At 38.0% G+C, this 21436-nt stretch overlaps 1 protein-coding gene across 2 annotated transcripts in view; it reads left to right on the top strand.

The window, feature by feature from the left end:
* Positions 1-12167: 12167 nt before the first annotated feature.
* The window catches only part of PDSS2 (decaprenyl diphosphate synthase subunit 2), a 262661-nt gene continuing 253392 nt past the window's right edge, over positions 12168-21436 (top strand). For both annotated transcript variants that reach the window (XM_082668918.1, XM_082668917.1), the window contains exon 1: positions 12168-12697. In XM_082668918.1, coding sequence (XP_082525044.1) covers positions 12417-12697 — 281 coding nt within the window. In that variant the 5' untranslated portion in view covers positions 12168-12416. The remainder of the gene's footprint in view (positions 12698-21436) is intronic.

Genomic DNA, 21436 nt, shown 5'->3' with positions numbered 1-21436 from the left:
GGTTCATTTATTTTTGGATTCCCCCCACACCGTACCAATATGTTAACATTTTATCTATATAAATACTACCTTTGTTACTTATTTCCTATCCACCTCCTTTGAAAGGGATATCTCATTTATTCTGATAATTACAAGTAACCTATAAAGGAATTATAAAGTGTCTCCTTGTAAAAACGCTTGGGGCCTTCAATGGCAGTCGTATTAAATCAATATTAAAAACAATGAGGTCCAATAAAAACATTAGATTCGAGCCTTAAGAGGCATGCAAACAGTCCTGCAGAGAAAAAAAAAACCTGAGACATGATTATAAAATATGAGAACGAAGGTGCAAATATCACCAACAAATCCTTTGGAAATATTTTTAAAGAAAAGACTGTCTCTCTTACAGCCTGGGATAAATGAAAAACAGGAGAGAGTTCTATGCCCAGGGGACTTCAAAGATTGAGATGTTGACCAGTTCATTCAGCTTCAGTGTCTTGGAATGCCCACAGACAGGCTGTTTTTTAAACTCCATATGCTTCCTATATCACAAGTACTTTAGAAGAATTGTTTTTCTTCTTTCTACGATAGCAAAAGAATCTACTGTCATGAAATAGACCCCTGGGTCAGTGTTACAAGTAAAGCCCAAACCTACTGTGAGACTCCCACTTCTTACTCTAGCTTTCTCTCCTCTATTATTATGATGATTTCAACTTCAAATTGCAGCTGTGGTCATTCATTTCCCTTTAGAAAAAGTATGAAGCTGAAACATCTTCCAACATATAAAACCAAATAGCTACAACTTAAACTACCCGTTTCAGATTGTTCAGATCTTAACTTAAACAAATCACCCATATAAAGGCATTTTTGAGACAATTTGAATGTTAAGAATTTTGGTCATTTTGTTAGGTGCAATTGTATTGTGATTACTTTTTAAAAAGGAAGTCTTTATTTCTTGTAAATAAATTCTGAAATATTTAGAGGCAAAATATGATATCTGGGAGTTGCTTCAAAATACTCCAGCACTGTTGGGAAGGGGAGTGAAAAATGTGGATAACTGCCAAAACCAGATAATAAGTACATATGGTCTCATTATCCTTTTTTTTCTACTTTTGTGTAAAGTTTGAAAACTATAATAGAAAGTAATAAAAAGTAAAAAAAATACCCATTTAAAAATATCACAAAAAGACCTCTGTAAGAGAAATCTAATAATTCAAAAGAGGGCTTCAAAAGTGAATGGATTTCTACCTGAAATAAAGTAAGATCTAAGCCCTATAACTTTCAACATCCTTAAAACAACACATCACCATAAGATTCACAAGCAACACAGCGTTTCAATTGTCTTTTGTACGCACATGTGTATGCTATGTGGGTAAATTGTATGATTTGTTCTGGAGTTAAAAATAGCCATTCTCCTAGAAGTATAAGAAACAAAAGCACTTTATATCTATATTTTTTTTACTGATTTGAAGTCGGGAGGACCTATGGTTGAACAGTGGAGAACGATGGGGGTTTGTGATGTAAGTTTCCTATTTGCCGGGCACTGATCTAGGTACTTTATGTTTATGAACTCATGCTAATATTCAAAATTACCCATTAATATAGGTAATATTGTTCTTCCCATTTTACAACTAAGAAAACCACAGCACTGAGAGTAAATTACATAATTTGCTCAGTTTTGCACTATTGGTTAATAGTAAGGCTGGGATTCAAATGCAGGGAATCTGGCTCTTGTGTTTGATCCCTTAATCTCCAAGCTCTGTCACTCTCCATGGAAAGAGTGTCTTGTAGAGTTGTTCTTTGTTTAGACTTTGGGGACCCAGTCTCTTTTATTCTTAGAAAAATAAAGCAACTCTTACTCCCTTTGACATCAGCATGTTCCTTTTATTTTGTTATGCACTTCAAACCTATTACTCCCAACGTAGTCATACCAGCCCTATAATACTCAAACATATTTATTACAGATGTTTGCTTATGGCATGATTTCAAAGAACAGAAAACATCACAGCGAGCTCTTCTGATTAATTTAAACCACGGTACTTTTGAGAAAGAGCTCTGACACCGTAGTAGTTGACAATGGCATCTCTTTTATGTGGATGTCAGCTGTTGGGAAATGACCTTACATGATTTTTTCCTAATCATCTGATCTCAGATGGTCTTTCGCAAATTTTCTTCAGCCCAGCAAGTTGATACCACTGCTTCTGTATTTCCAGGTTTAATAATGGAATCTCTTTCTCTTTCTCCCTCTCATTTCAGACACGTTATCTTTATTTGGGAAAAAATAGTTTTTAAAGATATATTTATCTATGGGCCACACCATAATAGCCTTTGCATATGATGACTTTAATTTGGGGGACTTTGAATAGCTATTTCTAGATAAGAATTAGTGTGAGTCTACATGGGGCTTCAAATTGACTTATTTAGTTGACTTGGTCATTGGACTTATGAAAAGAATGGCTTGACTGAGTTGTTTCAGTAAATTTGTAAAAAGTGATTTTTTAGAATTAACTGACCATACTGATTTGATTGTTCATCCATAGACACATCCATCCTTGAATTTTCCATTTTCCAGTTTTAGAAGAAAGCTGCATCTTAAGACAGAGAAAATATTTTCAGGTAATTTAGGAGTTATTTTTATTACTACAGGGCAGCAGTTACTGATAAGATGCCTTGACAACTCTATAATTTGATGTTGTCAACCTTTCTATGTATAACAAATGCAGTATGTCTTGACCCCCTTCTGCCTGATGTTACCTATGTATGCATTCTATGCAACAAAAGGAGGATTCTTCTATATGTAGAATTCTATCACAATTTCTCTAGAAACTTAGGGGATGAAGTCTGACCTATATATTTATTTTTCTTAAAAAAGAAAGAAAATAAAGAAAGAAAGTAGATAGGAAGGGAGAGAGAGAATGAGAGAGAGAGAGAGAACCAACAAGAAATAATAGTAAAAATGGTTAGATTATCATTTTTCTAGAATAGTTATTCTCAACGCTGGCTGCATATTAGAATCTCCTGAGGAGTATTTGAAAAATACTGATACCTGGTCCTCAAGTCCAGAGATTTTGATTCAGTTAGTTATGGTGACTTTTTGGTCTTCATGAGAAATGTTTAAGTGGCAATGGAGAACTAGCTGAATTTGTAGTCATGGAGACATTCTTTGCTCTGGGTTTACTGATCTTATCATAAATAAAATACAACTAAAATAACTTCTGAACTTGAGTGTGATGATGGAGTAAAGAAAGGAATGGAGAATAAAGGCCCAGCTCATTCATTCAGTATTCATTCAACTGACCAACAAATATTTATGTGGTGTCTATTCTTCAGCAGACACTGTATTAAGAGTGGGGATGCAATGACAAACAGAACCATTAAAGAAGAATGATAGGGTCCTCTCTGAAATCTTCCTTATGGGCCTGGTGTTACAACCTATGTTAATGCCAAGGTCAACTGGGTTGTTTGGATCAGAGAGACAGAGAAAGACTGAAATGACCATAAGGACCAGATTAGTCAACTAGTTAATTTCAATCATGGAATAAAAACGTTTTGATACTTAACTGGACCTCAGAGATCATTTACTTTTGTTTTACAGATTTGTAATTTTAAACTCAGAAGGGTTAATGACTAGCCTATGATCATACAGTGATTCAGAACAGAACTGTTGAACTCAGATTGCTAGCCATTTTTTTTCAACTTTTCTGTAAATCTAAATTTATTCCAAAATAAAAAGGTTAATTTATTTTTTAAGTGAAGGAAAAGAGAGAGGACAATGAGGGTGGAAACTTCCAGATCAGAACTTTATGGTAAATTAGAGAACAGAAAACGTCCCTACTACAGACATCCAGAAATACAGATAAACTTTACAAACATCCTTTGAAAATTAAGCTGGGCTTCCAAGAAAGTGAGGAGGGCACCCAGGGGCAGGAAACAAAGTTAGAGATGGAAACCAAAGCAGTGGGAGCATGCGCGGCAGAGCTCTCGGTATGGTGTTGCTAACGGTTTTTAATGCTGTCTATGTTCAAGCAAAAACCTTCTCAGCAGATTTTTTTTTTTTTTTTCCATTCCAAGTTCCTAAAAGAAAATAGTCTCCTGGAAGGAGTCTTTGTAAAAGAAAAGGACCAAGTTTTTCCCCCACCCACTGAGCTAATCCTAGTGTGACATTAACTAGCAGCATTGCTAGTCAATTCCACATTGCTGTTCTGTAGGGAGAGAAACTAGGAAAAAAGGAGAGCCCTCTTGGTCCATTTCCTCCCTAATTAGAGTTGTTCTAAGGTAAAACACTCAGATCATTAGATGTCAAGAAAGAACATGTGAACATGGGGAGGATTTGAGAAGGAAAATTAAAATGAAGAATTATAGTCATATATACTCTCCCACATCATCTTTGAAGGTTAATCTGTAAGATGGAGAGGACATTCAGTGATGTGGGAAATGCAGATTCCTACTGTAATGAGATTCCATTTTATACCCATTTGTTGTAAATTTTAAGAAGTCTGACAATATCAAATGTTGAGAGGGAGTGATCAACAGGATCTCTCGTAAATAGCTGGTGGAAGTGTAAATTGGAAAAGCCACTTTGGAAAGCTGTTGGGCATTATCTATTAAAGTTGAATATTCACATATCCTACAACCCAGTAATTCCAACGCTAGATGTAAACTTTTTTAACATGTGAACCTGGAGGCATTTGTAAACCTCCTCATGGCAACATTGTTGTAACAGAAAAAAGAAAAACATCTGGAAGCAATCCAAATGTCCATTGACAGGAGAAGGGATAAAGTGTGGTATGTATATTAAACAGCAGTCAAAACAAATGAACTGCCACTATAAACATCAATATGGGTGAATCTCAGGAAAACAATGTTGAGTAAATAAAAAAGGTCACAGAAAATTACATCTAGCATTGGATCTCCTTTTTAAGCTAAAAATAACAAACTAAATAATATACCTTTTAGGAATACATATAGTATTAAACTACGTGTCTTAAAAATCATGGGAATGATAAATACAAATTAAGGATAAAGGTAACCTTGGATTAGGAAGTAAGGAGAATGGGATGGAGGAAGGCCACACTGTCAGAAGTAAGCTATTGTCAGTATTCTAGTGCTTGTGCCGGTGGTGGGTTCACTATATATATTTTACAAGGATTTAAAATTATGAATTATATATTTGTAATTATAATTTATAAAAGATTTATAGTTTTTTAATTGTAGCAAAGCAAATTATCCTATAATTTAGCAACTTAAAACAATATTTGTTATTTCACATAGTTCCTTGGGTCAGGCATCTGGGTGCATCTTCGCTGGGTGGTTTGGCTCAGAGTTACTCACGAGGTTACAGTAAAGCTGTGAGTCAGGGCTGCAGGCTCTAAAAGAGCTGGAGGATCTGCTTCCAAGATGGCTCATTCACATGGCTCTTGGCAAAAGGCTCAGTTCCTCAATACATGGGCCTCTTCATAGGACTGCTCATGACATGGCTTCCCCCACTAGAGCAAGTAATGAGAGAGAGAAAGAGACAGACAGAGACAGAGAGAATATGAGAGAGAGAGAGACCAAGAGGGAAGCTGCAATGTCTTTCATAAAACTAATATTGAATTAACACACCATCACTTTTGCTGCATGCTATTGATCACACATACCAACCTTGAGACAAAGTGGAAGGGGACCACACAAGGTACGACTATTCGGATGCAGGGGTCACTGGGCACCATCTTAGAGGCTGCCTACCACCATAATAAAATAAAAAAGAACAATGCATGGACCAATGATGAAAGTGTGTTAAGAAGCAATTATGTGTACCTGAAGCTGGAAAATAAACAAATAAATAAATAAATGCATTCAGTTCTGAAGACAACAGGATACGGGGGAAGGAGTGAGATGAGCTTTAAATCTAGCTCTACCACTTCCCAGCTTTATGACTTTGGGCGATTCATTTGACTTCCTTCCATTTATAAAAAAGGGATGAGGATATTTACTTGCCTCTTAAATTTTTTTTAATTATGAAAATATTCAATCATACATGAAATTGAATAACAAATACCATATACTCATCATCCTAAATCAACAACTTTCTAGATTTTAGCATACTTGCTTTATCTATTTTTTCCCCTCCTGAAATGTCATAAAGCAAGTTCCTGACACTGCATTATTCTATCCCTATATACTTTAGTATGTATCACTTAAAAATACGGACATTTTTCTTGCAGACTAACACATAAAATTAATAATTCCTTTGCAATATCTAATATATCAAAACTATGGCTCAGATTTCTCTAAATGTCTCAAAACTTACTTTTTTACAGTTGGTTTGATAGAATCAGGATTTAAACAAAGTCTACACATTACATTTGGTTTGGTATGCCCCTTAAAAATCTTTCAACTTAGAGGAGTCCTTGTACTCATTCCCATTTTACCCTCTTGTCTTGTTAAATAAATTCAGTCAGTTGTAGAATATCTTACATGCTGGATTGGTCTGTTTGCTTCCTTGTGAAGCTATTTCACTTGTTCGTCTCCCTCCTTTGTTTCTAGAAAATTGGAAGTTAGACCTACAGGCTTGAGGAGATTTAGATTCAACTATATGGGCAAGAATATTTCATAGGTAGTGTTGTATACTTCATAATGCACCACACCAGGAGGCACAGCTATGTGGACTCCCCACTCCTAGTGATGCTGTCAGTGGTTAGTGGTTGCAGGTGGTGTCAGCCTGAGGCCTCCATTGCAAAGTTCCCCACCAACCTCTCATCTACTGATGATTGTTGCCTGAATTGATTATTTCGTAAGGAATTACAATATGGTGATTTCCTAATCCTATCCTTTATTCCCCTTCTATTAGGTGGAATTGTGTTATAAACTTTCTTTCACCAGCCTGAGCTATTTGGTTACCACATTAGAAGAGGCAGTTGTTCCCAGTTTCACATTCTCTCAGCCTGCCTCCTACTACAGCCATTGCTGAAGCAACCTGCTTCCTGCAGGTGTAACCTGACAGCATCTCTTCTCATACATCTCACGTTCTACCCCCAAGTTCCTCTGACTCCATGAAGGTGGGACATCTGCTAGCACTCACAGGACAGCTTAGAAATGTGAGGGGGCTAAGGTCCCAAGGGGAAAATATGGATCAATGGGCCGTGGAAGCTGGTTGATAACTGCTCCTCTCTTGCATCAAGCTGACAATTATGAGGTATATTCTACATAGCAATTCAAGGAGTCCCTGCAGGCTCAAGGCCTTATTGCCCACTGTGATGACTAACTCAAGAACACCCTTGTATTGACTTGCCCTGTTTCACTCTCCTAGTCATCCGCTGCTGTTTCCTGAGAATGCTGTCCAAAATATACTACCTAAAAGAAAGCCCTTGTCCCAGGTTCAGCTTTCAAGGGGGTAAGCCAGACTAAGACACCACTAAATGTAATTCTTTCAGGAAGGGCAGGATAAATGCTCAATTCTTTCATTATATTGCAAATACTCAATTAGTTATGTCTAATAATGAAAAAGATTTATAGGTCATCAATGAATTTCAATCAATTGTACTTGTCTTACTCTTTTCCGATGCTCAGATTGTCCCTTTTTCAGCCAGTAGAAGCTCCTTTATGCTGACAGCATTTTCCCTTTGACTTGTCCCATTAGACTTTAGACTTTAATAGCTTCTGGCACAACAGGGTGTCCCAGGCTCATCATGCACATTTCTAGCCCCAGACCTGATATCTGTCATTCCTCCAAAGAATGTCCTTCCTTTTAATTAGAAATGATGTATTAAAAGTACAATATGAACGCTAAAGGTGCTCATTGGTACACGATTATCATTACTTCTAGGACTTTTCAAGGGATAAAGCAAGTAAATTTTTTTTCCTTCTTCAATAAATGTAAAATTTTCCTTGTTGGGATACAAGAAACATTTTTTTTTCCTGAAATGTACTTACTTATTTTTTAAAAATTTATTTTATTGAAGTATAGTTGATTTACTATGTTAATTTCTGCTGCACAGCGAAGTGATTCAGTTATACATATATAGATATATATATTCTTTTTCATATTCTTTTCCATTATGGTTTATTACAAGATATTGAATATAGTTCCCTGTGCTATACAGTAAGACCTTGTTGTTTATCCATTCTATATATAATAGTTTGCATCTGCTAATCCCAAACTCCCAATCCTTCCCTTCCCCACCCCCCTCCCCCTTGGTAACCACAAGTCTGTTCTCTATATCTGTGAGTCTGTTTCTGTTATAAGAAACACTTTTCAAAAGGAAAAATCATAAGTTCATACTATTTCCAATTCACCTTTAATCTTACATGGATTCTACTTACTCTGAAAATCATTCATAACAACTCTAATATTGGTTTTTACCTGTAATATACAAGAATAGTTTGAAAGTAATATTTCTACTAGCAATAAGACACTGAATGAAGTTTAAGACTTCTTTGTAAATCTATTTATCCTGAGAGCATATTCTTCCATGAATGTACAGTGAAAACAGTATTTTCTGAAGTCATTAAATTAATTACTTGGTGTGATTATACCACCAACTTAATATACAGTTAGGTAATTTGCTTCAGTTGTTCTCAAATTTTAGGAATCACATTTTTCTTTTGAGTTTAAAATTATTTTGAATATGTAAAATATATATATATGATTCTAAAGTCAAAACTATATAGTCAAGGTATATTCATCAGAGTACTTTGCTTGCATGCCTGTCCTTTCCACCTGTTTTCCCCCCTCCCAAATGTATAAAAATATATATTTGTAGTTCACCTATCTAAAAAAATAGCATACTATACTGTTCTGCACCTTGGTTGTGCTTTTGTTGTTGTTTAAAGCTGACATATTTTCTGGAGATATACGAGACAGATTTTCTGGAGATGGCCCTCATTCTTTTTCAGAGTTGCATAGTGTTTCATTGTATAGATCTACCCCAGTTTATTCAGCTAGTCCCCTACATATGGTTATTTGGTTTGTTTCCCATCTTTTGCTATTACAAATAATAGTGCAGTGAAAAACCTTGTGCATAAGTCATTTTATATTTTGGGAAGGATTTCTGGAATTCGGATTTCTGGGTCAAATGTATATTGTAATTACACACAGTATATAAACATATATGTAATTTTGCTAGGGATTATCAAATTCCCTTCCATAGGTGCTGCTTACACAGCATTTTACATTCTTACTGGTAATATGTACCATCCCTGTTCTCTAGCCTGCCAACCCAGTAGGTGGTCAAACTTTTGGATTTTTGCTAATCAGATTATTGCCTCCTTTTATCATTCTGCCCCAAGATATATGCCATGCTTTCATCTACTTTTGGAAGAACTCTCTTAGCATAAACAATAGGTGATTGTTTTGAGGGTGATAGGAGGGTGGCTGCAGTATCCCTATCTATTTCCACTCACCTAATCATGGAAATGCTAAAGCCCAAAGCATACACCATCCGTGTTAAGACCTTGTATTTCCAAAGGCTGGTTCGAGTTTCTGGCCAAAGAAAAGGACATCAAATATGACCTCACTTCTTTCTAAGGTCAGCAGAATGCAGAGAGACAGCAAGTGAAGTCCACTAGTACTTTACCAGCTTCAGGATCTTTAGAAAGGTGAAGGAGGAACTGTGACCATCTTTTGTCAGCTTTCTGTCTCCAGAAAAATCCCAATGCCAAGGAGATGTCCCTGTGTATGGCTGGAGGTTTCCACAGATTGTAGAGTGACTACTCTCTAATCTGCAGGGCTGCTCACACCCAGGACCTCTTCTGCTGCTTTGTAGGAGTAAATGTCATGGATGGGAATTTTTTTCTTTCAGCATCTCCCATTTCCCTGTATCCTTATGGGCGATTTTGCCCCCCAGGGGACATTTGGCCAGGTCCTCAGACAAATCTGGTTGGAGAGGGGTACTACTGGCACCTAGTGAGTAGAAGCCAGGGATGCTGCAAAACATCTACGAAGCACAGGACAGCCTTCACCCCCGGCCCCCTGCCTACCATAACAAAGGATTATTTGCTCCAAAATGTCATTAGTGCCAAGGTAAGGAACCCTGCTGTATTCTTCCTTTATGCACACATTCACAGACATCCTCAAAATGACTATCATCAGTGACAGAGGAAGGGCAGAGTCACAGATTCTCCCTCTCTGCACCTCCAGAAGTCACTAGCAATTCAGATATCTCTTTAGTCAGACTCTAAGGAGTTATGTATTTATCTGGAAGATTAAATAATAAATACCATTTTAACCTTCTAAAAACTGATTATCATTAGGTATAATGCAAACTTTTAACTCTAAGAATAAAGGAAAGTGCTATTTATTTCAAGTAAATGGGACTAAAAGTCCCATGAATAATCAAAAACTTGGTTAATAGAGTATGACCAGAGAATAATGCTCTTGGCTTCTGTGGAGAAATTAAAGTACATGCTGTGAATTGGTATTAAGGAAATTGCATGAAAAGTTAGTCTTAAAGTACCATGCTGCTAAAGAAACAGCCTCAGGTGCACAATATATCACATTCAGTCCTTATCTCCCTTCCTTTTTTTCATGACTTCTTTCACCTTGGATAACCCAGAAGCTCAGGCCTTGTAACTTTTTAGAATGGTAAGGTAGCTCACTCTCCACATTTATTTTCATCTAGAACAGACCTGAATTTTATTGCCGGGAGTGTATTATCTCTTTCACAGGAATTGTTTTTGAACTTCGGCCTGCCTTATTTATTGGGCCAGACTGTTTTTAATACTTATGAGCATAATTCACTTTATCTAAAATGTACCCTTGAAAAGTTATGCCTAAACTGAACTTTTGGAAATAAAATTGGATTGTTAAATCACAAGGGAAATTTGCCATTCAAAGGGAGTCTGAGGCTAAACCTTTTTAGAGAAAGCATCTTTTGTGCAAAGTGAATAATTACTCCTTAATTTGCCCGTTTTTAAGTCTGAATTTTTTTATGTAGCCCGAGTCTAGTCCAGTATTAGGCATGATGCTAATTTTAAAAATATCAATCATGAATTTGAAAGGATTTTGAAAGTTAAAGAGAGTTTTACAAGCTATTTTTTTAGGGTGTAAAACTCGGTAATATATCTTTATTATTAACAAGGGTTTGTTAACACTTGTTTTGGGTGATGAGCAAGGGGTCAAGATGCTAGACATACATGATAAAAAATAGGTAGCATTACAGGACCACACTGACAACAATGAGAAGTGGTTGGTAACCTGTTACTTAGACAGTAATGTTGTAGCTAAGAACATGGATTCAGAAACCAGATTACCTGGGTTTACTTTCCTGCCTAGTGTGGCCTTAGGCAATTTACACGACTTGGCTGTGCCTCAGTTTCCTCATGTGAAACACGGAGAATACTAATATTATCTACTTAACGGGGTTGTTTTCAGGATTAAATGAACTAATACATGGGCTGTATGTAAGTGGAAGCACTAGAGTCAGTGGTAGTTTTGGATTCTCGACGGTGAGCGGAGCTTCCTTCTAGAAGTGTCTCTGTGCACCCGTTCAGGGGGCACTGCTGGTTCTGCCTGAGCTGTACACATGGGGCTCAGTGAGGCGGCCAGAGACAAGGAATGAGGACACAACCTGGGGAAATAAAAAACAAAAAACACCCTTTCTGCGGGGCTACGCCACCTTTCCTAGGTTGGGAGCAGAGGTCACGAGCGCTCAGCCCCACGTCCGGATTCTGCCTCCCACCTCACTCCACATGAGCCGTGGCCCACAGCTCCTGAAGCCCCACAGTCCGAGAGGCGGTCCTCACGCCAGTCCACCACCACTGCCAGGGCTTGGCGGCCGATGGCTTCCCACAGGAGCTGGCGCCTCCGCCTGAGCCCTTCCTTACGGAGGGCTGGAGGCCGCGAAAAGACCATTAGTAGACACCGACCCTCGTTCACGACACATATTTATGCGTGCCCACTCTGCGCTGCGCGGTGGGAATCCTACGACGATTCAGATTCGTCCCAGATTCAAGGGGCTGGGGCACCACTCGGGGCCCACAACCCGGTCTCTGTCACCCTCTGTCCTCGCAGGCAGGGACGAGAATGTGGGAGGAGCTGATGTTTTCATCCTACCTCGCCTTCCGGGGTTCACCTCCAAAGCCCCGCCCCTCCGGGCCGTTCACGGCTGCGCCGTAAAGTAGGAAAAAATTCTTTGCCGCAGAACAGCCCGCCTCCGTTTTTACGGCAAGCCGCGTTTGACGCTCACAATATGGCGTTCCCCACTTAGGCAGTGCTGTGGCTGCTTCCCTAGATGGCCGTGGGCAGCGCTGACTTGGGGCTGTGGTCTGTCTAACCCAGGCTGCAGAAAGCTGCAGTTAAAGTTCGTTTCTGGTCACGGCTCCAGAAACCCACCCTCCTCTGAGGGTCAAGAAGCGCTGCTTCCTTCTAGTTCCCGCAAGTTCCTCATCTGCTTCTAGCTTGTTTCCCGCGCCACCTCCGGACACCCTCAAGTCCCTGACACCCCCAGACTCAAACTATGAGCCTTCGGCAGCTGCTTTTGCGCTTGCCCTGTTATCTCGGGGCCTCGGGGCCCCGACGTGGCCCCCTCGACACCATCTCCTCGGTGGTCTCCTGGCGTGGTCAGTCCTCCAGGTCCCCGGCCCACTGGAACCAAGTGGTGTCAGAGGCGGAGAAGATCGTGGGCTACCCCACGTCCTTCATGAGCCTCCGCTGCCTGCTGAGCGACGAGCTCAGCAACATCGCTATGCAGGTGCGGAAGCTGGTGGGGACTCAGCACCCTCTGCTTACCACAGCCAGGTGAGCTACTCCCTCTCGCCCTGACACACTCGCACCCACTCGGGTCCTTTTTTCTGGCCTATACACCCTTTCCTCCCTCTCTGAGACTGACTGCCTGCTTATTCCTTTTTACCTCTTCCTTTCCTCAGCCATCCTAGGCATTCGATGTTGTGTCTTCTCTATTCTACTCGCCTTAACTTACTAACTCTGCGGAGGAAGAATGAGAACACGTGCGGTTTTCGCGTTTTTGCTTCTTAACTACTGAAGGTGAAGTCACAGTGATTTGTGGAGAAATCGAGTAGGGATGTGGGTTTGAGTCGCTTCCTAGAAATAGACTTTTAAAAGTGGGATAGGTTTATTTTTGGTTCCGCATTATTCGAGAGGTCACTTCTAAAAAGAATGGGGAGGGGGTGGTAGGCCGAAAGTTAGTTACTTGCAACGTTTGTCTCAGGCTTGAAGTAGGAATTTATCTAGTCAGTAGTCATTTTCCCCTCGGGATTTTTGTCACTTATGCTGAACTACTACTGTGAAATCTGCCATTAGGACTTTAAGGACCACAACTTTTGGTTCCATTTTTAAAAACTCCAACTTTTTATTAATAAATAATTTCAAACATACTGAAAATTTGCAAGAATAAAAATAATACAAAGAACATACTTTATAATCATATTCACCTATGGTATACACACATACGTATACTATTCACATGTATATGTAAACAGAATACATACACACACACACACACACACACGCAGATATATTTTTCCTGAATCATTTTGGGGTACATTGCATATGTCATGGTCCTTTACCCCCAAGTACTTCATTTCATAAGCATAGGGATATTCTTTACATAACTACATTAATCAACTTACTTTTAATATTGATACAGTACTTTTATTTAATCTACCATTGATAGTCCACTTTTGTTAATTGACCCAATAATGTTTTTTTTATAGCATTCTTTCCTCTTTAGTACAGGATCCAGCCTAAGATGAGGTATTACTTTAGTTGTCATGTCTCTTTAGTCTCCTTCAATTGAGAATATTTCCACAGTTCTTCACTTTTATGACTGGAGCATTGGTTCTCAAATGGTGCAGTCTGCCCACTAGGGAACATTTGGCAGTGTATGGAGATGTCGCAACTGGGGCATGCTACTGGTGTTTAGTAGGTAGAGGCCAGGGATGTTGTTAAACACCCTACAATGCCCAGGACAGCCCCCTACAATGAAGTATTAGGTGCACCAAGATGTCAGTAGTACCAAGGTGGAGAAATCCTGGACAAAAATTATCTTTTTAAAAAATATTTTCTTTAAACAAAAAAAACACTTTTGAAATAATTGGAGATTCACATGCAGTTGGAAGAAATAATGCAGAGAGAGCCAATGTACCCTTTATGCAGTTTCTCCCCCCAGGCAGGATATTGACACTGATACAGTCAAGATGCAGAACGTTCCCATCACTACAAGCATCCCTCACGTTGCCCTTTTATAGCCACCCTCACTTCCCTTGCTCATCCTCTTGCTTTAATTTTTTATGAGACACTTGCTATTTCTTTGTTACTAGTTACCAAATAGCAATAGTAGAGTGATTTTATTTCTTGGCATCATTCCCGGTTATCAGGAATGTCATTTTATGAGTAGGCTAAACTTGTCCTGAAGCTGGAATGTTAGTTCTCCAGAGATTCTAGATGATACACACTCAAAACACACATACGTATATATTTTAAAGCTTATTAATGAAACGAATGAGCTTACCACCCAATTGAAGAAGTGTAACTTTATCAATCCTATTGAACCTTCTCTCTTCACTGGTCCATCTCCCTGATCCCCACTCTACTGAGTTTTGTGTTTATTTGTCTTTCAGAAATTACACGAGTGTTTCCTTAAATAGTAATGTGTATAATTTTGCTCATTTTTGAAATTTATAAATATACTAGTTTATTGCATGCAGTCCTTTATGACTTGCTTTTAAATTCGACATTGTTTCTGAGATTTATCCCTGTTATGTTTAACTATACTTCATTAGTTTTTCACTGGTGTGTAAAATCCTACTGTGTAAATATACCACAGTCTTCTTTCGATCAGCCTTTGGGTTGTTTGCAGTTTTTGGTGCTATGAAAAGTGCTGCTGTGAATATGCAGCATGCGTCTCCTGGTGTACTTGTCTTGAGAGAATAAAGGCGTGTGTGCACATGTGTTCAGCTTTAGGAGATAGTAAATTGTTTTCCGAAGTGGTTGTACCAGTGTACGTTCTCACTAGCAGTGGCTGAGTTCAGGTTACTCTGTGTTCTCACAACACACGAACCATGAAGTGTCTTAATTTTTGCTAATCAAATAGTGGGTTTTTCTATATGTGATGGGAATGATAGTGTTAGCGGTGGAGGTTGTAGTAGTACAGCCAGCCCTCCGGATCTGTAGGTTCCACAACCACAGATTGAACCAAGTGTGGATCGAAAATATGCAGGGGAAGAAAAATTTCAGAAAGTTCCAAAAAACAAAACTTGAATTTGCTGTGCACCAGCAAATATTTTTATAGCATTAACATTGTATTTACAACTATTTACATAGAATTTACATTGTATTAGGTATTGTAGGTAATCTAGAGATGATTTAAAGTATAGGGGAGGATGTGCCTTGGGTTATATGCCATTTTATATGAGAGAATTGAGCATCCTTGGATTTTCATATCTGTGGGGGTTCCTGGCTCCAATCCTCCTGGACTGTATAGTACATTGTGCAGATGCATATTGTAGTCTCTGTAATAAAGTGTTGAAGTGAAAAGGGCAGAACTAGAAAGAGCCTTATTAATGTATGTATTCTGAGAATTGCAGTTCATCTACTTAAATGTCAGAGCATCATTTGGGGTCTTAGAGAAGATTCCTTCTGAGGGCACCAGAGACACCCTAGATGAAAGTTTGTACGACTGATGGCTCTGAAACTTCCCTGACTGTATGTAGCCTACCCTGCCTGCCTAGTCCCATATTACAGTGAAAGAATTGAAGAGGAACGAAATAGTAAGTTTCAGCAAAGTTGTAGTAACATATATAGATTATTTTGTAAGAAAAGGAGGAGCTAATCTGCATATAGTTTTATTACATTTATTTAAATTATTTAAACAGTCTAAACTCACAGGCAGCTAATGAACAAAAAACTTTTGGGGAGGGGGTTGTGCATATATCTGTTTTAGCAAAGAAGCAGGCATCTGATCCATAGGGTAGGCAGATTGTGGTTATTGTAAATTATAGCTAAAAAACATGGATTAAGCAGCTATATTGTTTCACGTACTGCACCTTACTTTGTTGAAATCTTGTGAGCAAAGAAAGCATCGATAATTAAGAGAGAGAGCCTCTCAGGATGCTATCCAAAGGACACAAATACCCCATAGAGTTAATATAGTTAGGACCATAGGAAATTGGATTTGGTAAATTCTTTTACTAGTTCCATTTTACATTATTTACTTAAATCAACATTCTAATCCCTTGGGTCATTTTACTTTTTGGGTAGATATACATGGTATTGATATATTAGGGGTGAATCATATCTTATGGCCCTAAAATTTAGATGTATAGTGACATTTATGGCAAACAGAAGGAGAAAAAAAGGAAATCACCATAATTCAGTATTCACTACCTTCTCTTTCTTTACCTAAGTTATCTCACCAAGAAAAAGGAAAAAAGCCTAGAAGTATACTTTTATAACAATTTAATTGAGAAATGAGATTAAATTTAAAATCTTGAGATTTAGTGAGATAATGATCTTATTACTAGGAACAATGTAGCAATTAGCTAATTTTTTACTCTTGTTCTACATGTTCTAGTTTCTCTGTGTTGTAAGTTCCAATTAGATAAATAATCCTTAATTCAATGTTTATTAAAGCTTATGGAGGAATATAAAGAATTCTAAAACATGGACCATGTCCTTTGAGAATAGACATTGTGTTGGACACAAATATATTTACAAATATCAAAAAGAGGTAAATGACTTGTTACTAATGAGTAGTAGAGATATATTAGCTATTGCATTTAGAGATACTGAAGTGGCCTGGCGAAAGGTAAACCCTGTATGATATTACTTAATGTGGAATAAAATATAAAACAATCTAGTGAATATAACAAAAAAAGAAACAAATTAACAGGTACAGAGAACAATCTGGTGGTTACTAGTAAGGAGAGGGAAGGGGGGAGGGGCAAGATAGGGGTAGGGGATTAAGAGGTACAAATTACTAAGTATAAAATAAATAAGCTACAAGAATATGTTGTATAACACAGGGAATATAGCTAATATTTTATAATAACTGTGAATGGGGTATAACCTTTAAAAATTGTGATTCACTATGTTGTACACCTTAAACATACACTATTGTACATTAACTATACCTCAGTAACAAAAATAAAAAAACTAAAGTGACTGGAATAGTAGAGGACCTTTCATGAAGAAACTGGGATGTGATTGGGATAGATGGATAGAAATTACATGGGTAGTGTTTTAGAGTGGTGGTACTATATTACAATTTTTTTTCTTCTTGATTCTTTTTTCTTCTTTCTCAGGCTGTCATACCTCTACTAGGCATAGGAAGGACCTTAAAAGCAAGAATAATCAGTACAGTAAAGTAAAATGAACAGCATGAATGGAGCTAAAACAATATTGAAAAAAAAAACAAAGAAGAAAGTGGGAGGAGTCATTCTACCTTATGTTAAGCCTAATATATATAGCTTAATTGATCAAGACAGTGTTGTATTGGCAGCGGAATAGACAGATTGAGGGAACAGAATAGAGAACTCAGAAATAGATCAACACAAATAATACCCAATTGATTTTTGACAAAGGTGCAAGAGCAATTCAATGGAGGGAGGATAGTTTTTTCAACAAATGCTGCTGGAACAATTGGACAGTATAGGCAAGAAAATGAACCTTGACCTAAACCTCACACCATATTAAAAAGAAAGGTCTATGTAAAATGGAATTAAATGTGAAATGTAAAACTATTAAACTTAAGAAAACATAGGAGAACATTTTTGGGACCTAGGGCTAGGTAAACAGTTCTTAGACATGAAACCAAAAATGCAGTTCATTAAAGAAAAAATATAATAATTGGACTTAATCAAAATTGAAAACTTTGCTCTGCAAAAAGACCTTGTAATAGGATGAAAAGGTTAGCCACAGGAAGAAAACATTTGCAAATCACTGTCTGAAGAAGGACTTGTATCCAGAATATGTAAAGAACTCTCTAAACTCAGTGGTAAGAGAACGAACAATACAATTAGGAAATGGGCAAAAAGAGCCTTTAAAGATGGCAAGTAAGCATATGAAAAGTTGTTCAACATTATTAGCCATTAGAAAAATGTAAGTTAAAACCATGATGCGATACCACTACAAACCTATTAGAATGGCTAAAATAAAAAATACAATATGAAGTCCTGGTGAGAAACTAGATTTCTCATACATTGCTGATGGGAATGTAAAAATGGTACAGCCGCTCTGGAATACAGCGTGGCAATTTTTTATAAAATTAAACATACACTTAACATACAACCCAGCTATCACACTTGTGAGCATTTATCCCAGAGAAATAATAACTTATATCAAAACCTATCATGAATGCTTGTAGCAACCTTAATTTGTAACAGCCAAAAACTGGAAACAACCCATATGTCATTCAAAGGTGAGTGGTTGAACAAACTGTGGTACAACCATACAATGGAATACTACTCAACAATGAAAAGAAATGAACTACTAATGTGAATATACTTAACACTACCAAACTGTATACTTAAAAATAGCTAAGATGGTAAATTTTATGTGTATTTTACCACAACTAAGGAAAAAGTCAATTTCAAAAGTATGATTCCATTTATACAACATTTTCAAAATGACAAAACTATAGAGATAGAGAACAGATTAGTGGCTACTAAGTCATAAACTGTGGGGAACAGGGAGGAGTGTAAATACAAAGGAGTATATTGTGGTGATGGAACAGTTTAGTATCATGATTGTGATGGTAGGTACATGAATCAATACATGGTATAAAGTTGTGTAGAACAGTATATACCTACACACAAATGAATACAGGTTTTTGAAAAGTGCTGAAAATGGAATAAGGTCTGTAGTTTTGTTAACAATAATATACCAATGTTAATTTTTAGGTTTTGATATTGTACTACAGCTATATATTGGGGGAAGCTGGATGAAAGATACATAAGGACTTTTTATACAGTCAGTCCTTAACCATGAGTTCTGTGTCTGTGGATTCAGCCAACCATGGATTGAGAATATTTGGGGGAAAAAAATTCCCCAAAAGCAAAACTTGAATTTGCTGAGCCAGGCAACTATTTATATATAACATTTACATTGTATTTACTACTATTTACATAATATTTACATTGTATTAGGTATTGTAAGTAATCTAGAGATGATTTAAAGTATACTGGAGGGGGCTTCCCTGGGGGCTTCCCTCGTGGCACAGTGGTTAAGAATCCGCCTGCCAATGCAGGAGACATGGGTTCGAGCCCTGGTGCAGGAAGATCCCATGTGCTGCAGAGAAACTAAGCCTGTGCGCCACAACTACTGAGCCTGCGCTCTAGAGCCCGTGAGCCACAACTACTGAAGCCCGCGTGCCTAGAGCTCGTGCTCCGCAACAAGAGAGGCCACCGCAATGAGAAGCCCGCGCACCGCAGAAGAGTAGCCCCCACTTGCCGCAACTAGAGAAAGCCCGTGTGCAGCAACGAAGACCCAATGCAGCCAAAAAAAAAAAAAAAAAGTATACTGGGGCTTCCCTGGTGGCGCAGTGGTTGAGAGTCCACCTGCCGATGCAGGGGGCACGGGTTCGTAACCCCGGTCCGGGAGGATCCCACGTGCCGCGGAGCGGCTGGGCCCGTGAGTCATGGCTGCTGAGCCTGCGTGTCCGGAGCCTGTGCTCCACAACGGGAGAGGCCACGGCAGTGAGAGGCCCGCGTACCGCAAAAAAAAAAAAAAAAAAGTATACTGGAGGATGCACATAGGTTATATGCAGATACTACGCCCTTTTATAAAAGGGACTTGAGCAACACAAATTTTGGTATCCTCAGGGGGTCCTGTAACCAATGCCCCTGTGGATACCTAGGGAAGACTGTACTATTTTTGCATCTTTCTGTGAGTCTATCATTATTTCGTTATTTTGAAAAGCTAAAATAAATCACTTTGAAAAGAGAGAGAATGAATGGATGGATGGATGGATGGATGAACAAACCAGTAAGTAAGCCTAGGAGACAGGAAGCTTGTATGTTCCAGTTTCATCTCTGTCAGTACGTAGCAGTGTGACCTTAGGCAAGTTATTCCATCTCTGGGCTGTAGTGTCCCAAGCAGTGAAGTAGAAAGTTTGGCTAAATGATTTCCAAAAGTGTTGCCAGTTCTGGACTAGTAGAAATTAGTGTTGTAACTGAACATAGCAGCTAAGGGAGCTATTGTCATTTCTCAGGCAGGGAATGAGCAGATTGAATGCAGTATGTATTGATAGTACAAATCTATCATCCTTTTCCTACTGTTTAAAAATCCTGAAAGCTCAGAAAAAATGTTTTCTTAGACTCATAAATCTGACCTGAACTGATGTGAGATCATTTATAGTCTTCTTTATCCCACTTAATGTGAATATTCTTGCATTTTGCTACAGAAATATTAATGTGTTTGATTACAGGGTGCTGCCCCAGATTTTTCTGGAGTGCTGGGTGAATTGCACCTTCCTGAAATCGAAAAATTTCAAATTCTGAAAGACGTTTGGTTTCAAGAACTTTGAATGAGGGATTGTGGACCTGTCCAAGCTAGACAGTGGTATATTATATGTAGGATGATGTCAAAGTCCAGGTATGTGATGTGGATGGGTAGTGTGGGAGAGGTTGAAGGTAGTGACAGTGCATCAGTCCCCACTTTCTCCCAGTACAGCTTGAACCCTATGGGCCATTACTATCTTGCTAATTAAATGTAATTATCCATTTGTGCGAAATATATATTTTTATTTTTAATCACTTAAATTTCTATAAATCAGTATTATTTTTAAGTACTTCTAGCTTTTATAAATTCACTGCATATACTGTCTACTGTCAAGAACTTAAGAGCTTTTAATAAACATATGGAGGACACTTAATTGTTTCAAAGATAATAACAATACTTTTTTCCATATAGAATTGGTTAAATTCTTGTTATTTAACATAGCTAAGTCCATTGAGCAATGTGGCTTTGTGTTCATTGATTACTCTTGACAGATTTGGCTCTGAGGATTAAATTTTTGTTTAAATAGTCTGTCTTTTTACTTTTGCCTTGGAAAAACTGTGATCTCTATTTTAGATTTAGATAGATGGGATCAATTTGGTATGCCTTTATTGGAGACAAATTATGACATTTAGTCTCTCTCTTAGAGGGTATTGATTCCTGGGTAGAGACTTTTTGTTCCTGACTGAGTTCACTAGTTACTTAGCTACCTAAAAAACCTTATTAGTCTTTTTCTGCATGGTAAACTTCTTTAGAGCTCTTTGAATTTATTATTAGAAATTTAATTTTAGTCTCTCCCATGTTTATGAAAGACCCTTTCTAGATTCAGTTCTGTAATTACTGTACTGAAAGCCTACATTACTTATGAAGGACTTTTTCTTGGAAGACTTCGAGAAAATTATAAATTTTAATTCATTCCACAAATATTTGAGGTGCTCTGGGCATGGATATACAAATAAGAATAAGACATAGTTGCTGCCCTTCAGGAATTCGTGAGAGGCAGTATAGTGAGCATGAGCTCTG

This window comes from Grampus griseus, assembly GCF_964374135.1.
Source record: "Grampus griseus genome assembly, chromosome: 13".
NCBI lineage: Eukaryota > Metazoa > Chordata > Mammalia > Artiodactyla > Delphinidae > Grampus > Grampus griseus.
Note: the sequence above shows the minus strand (reverse complement) of the source record. Positions and strands in the feature narration are given on the sequence as shown.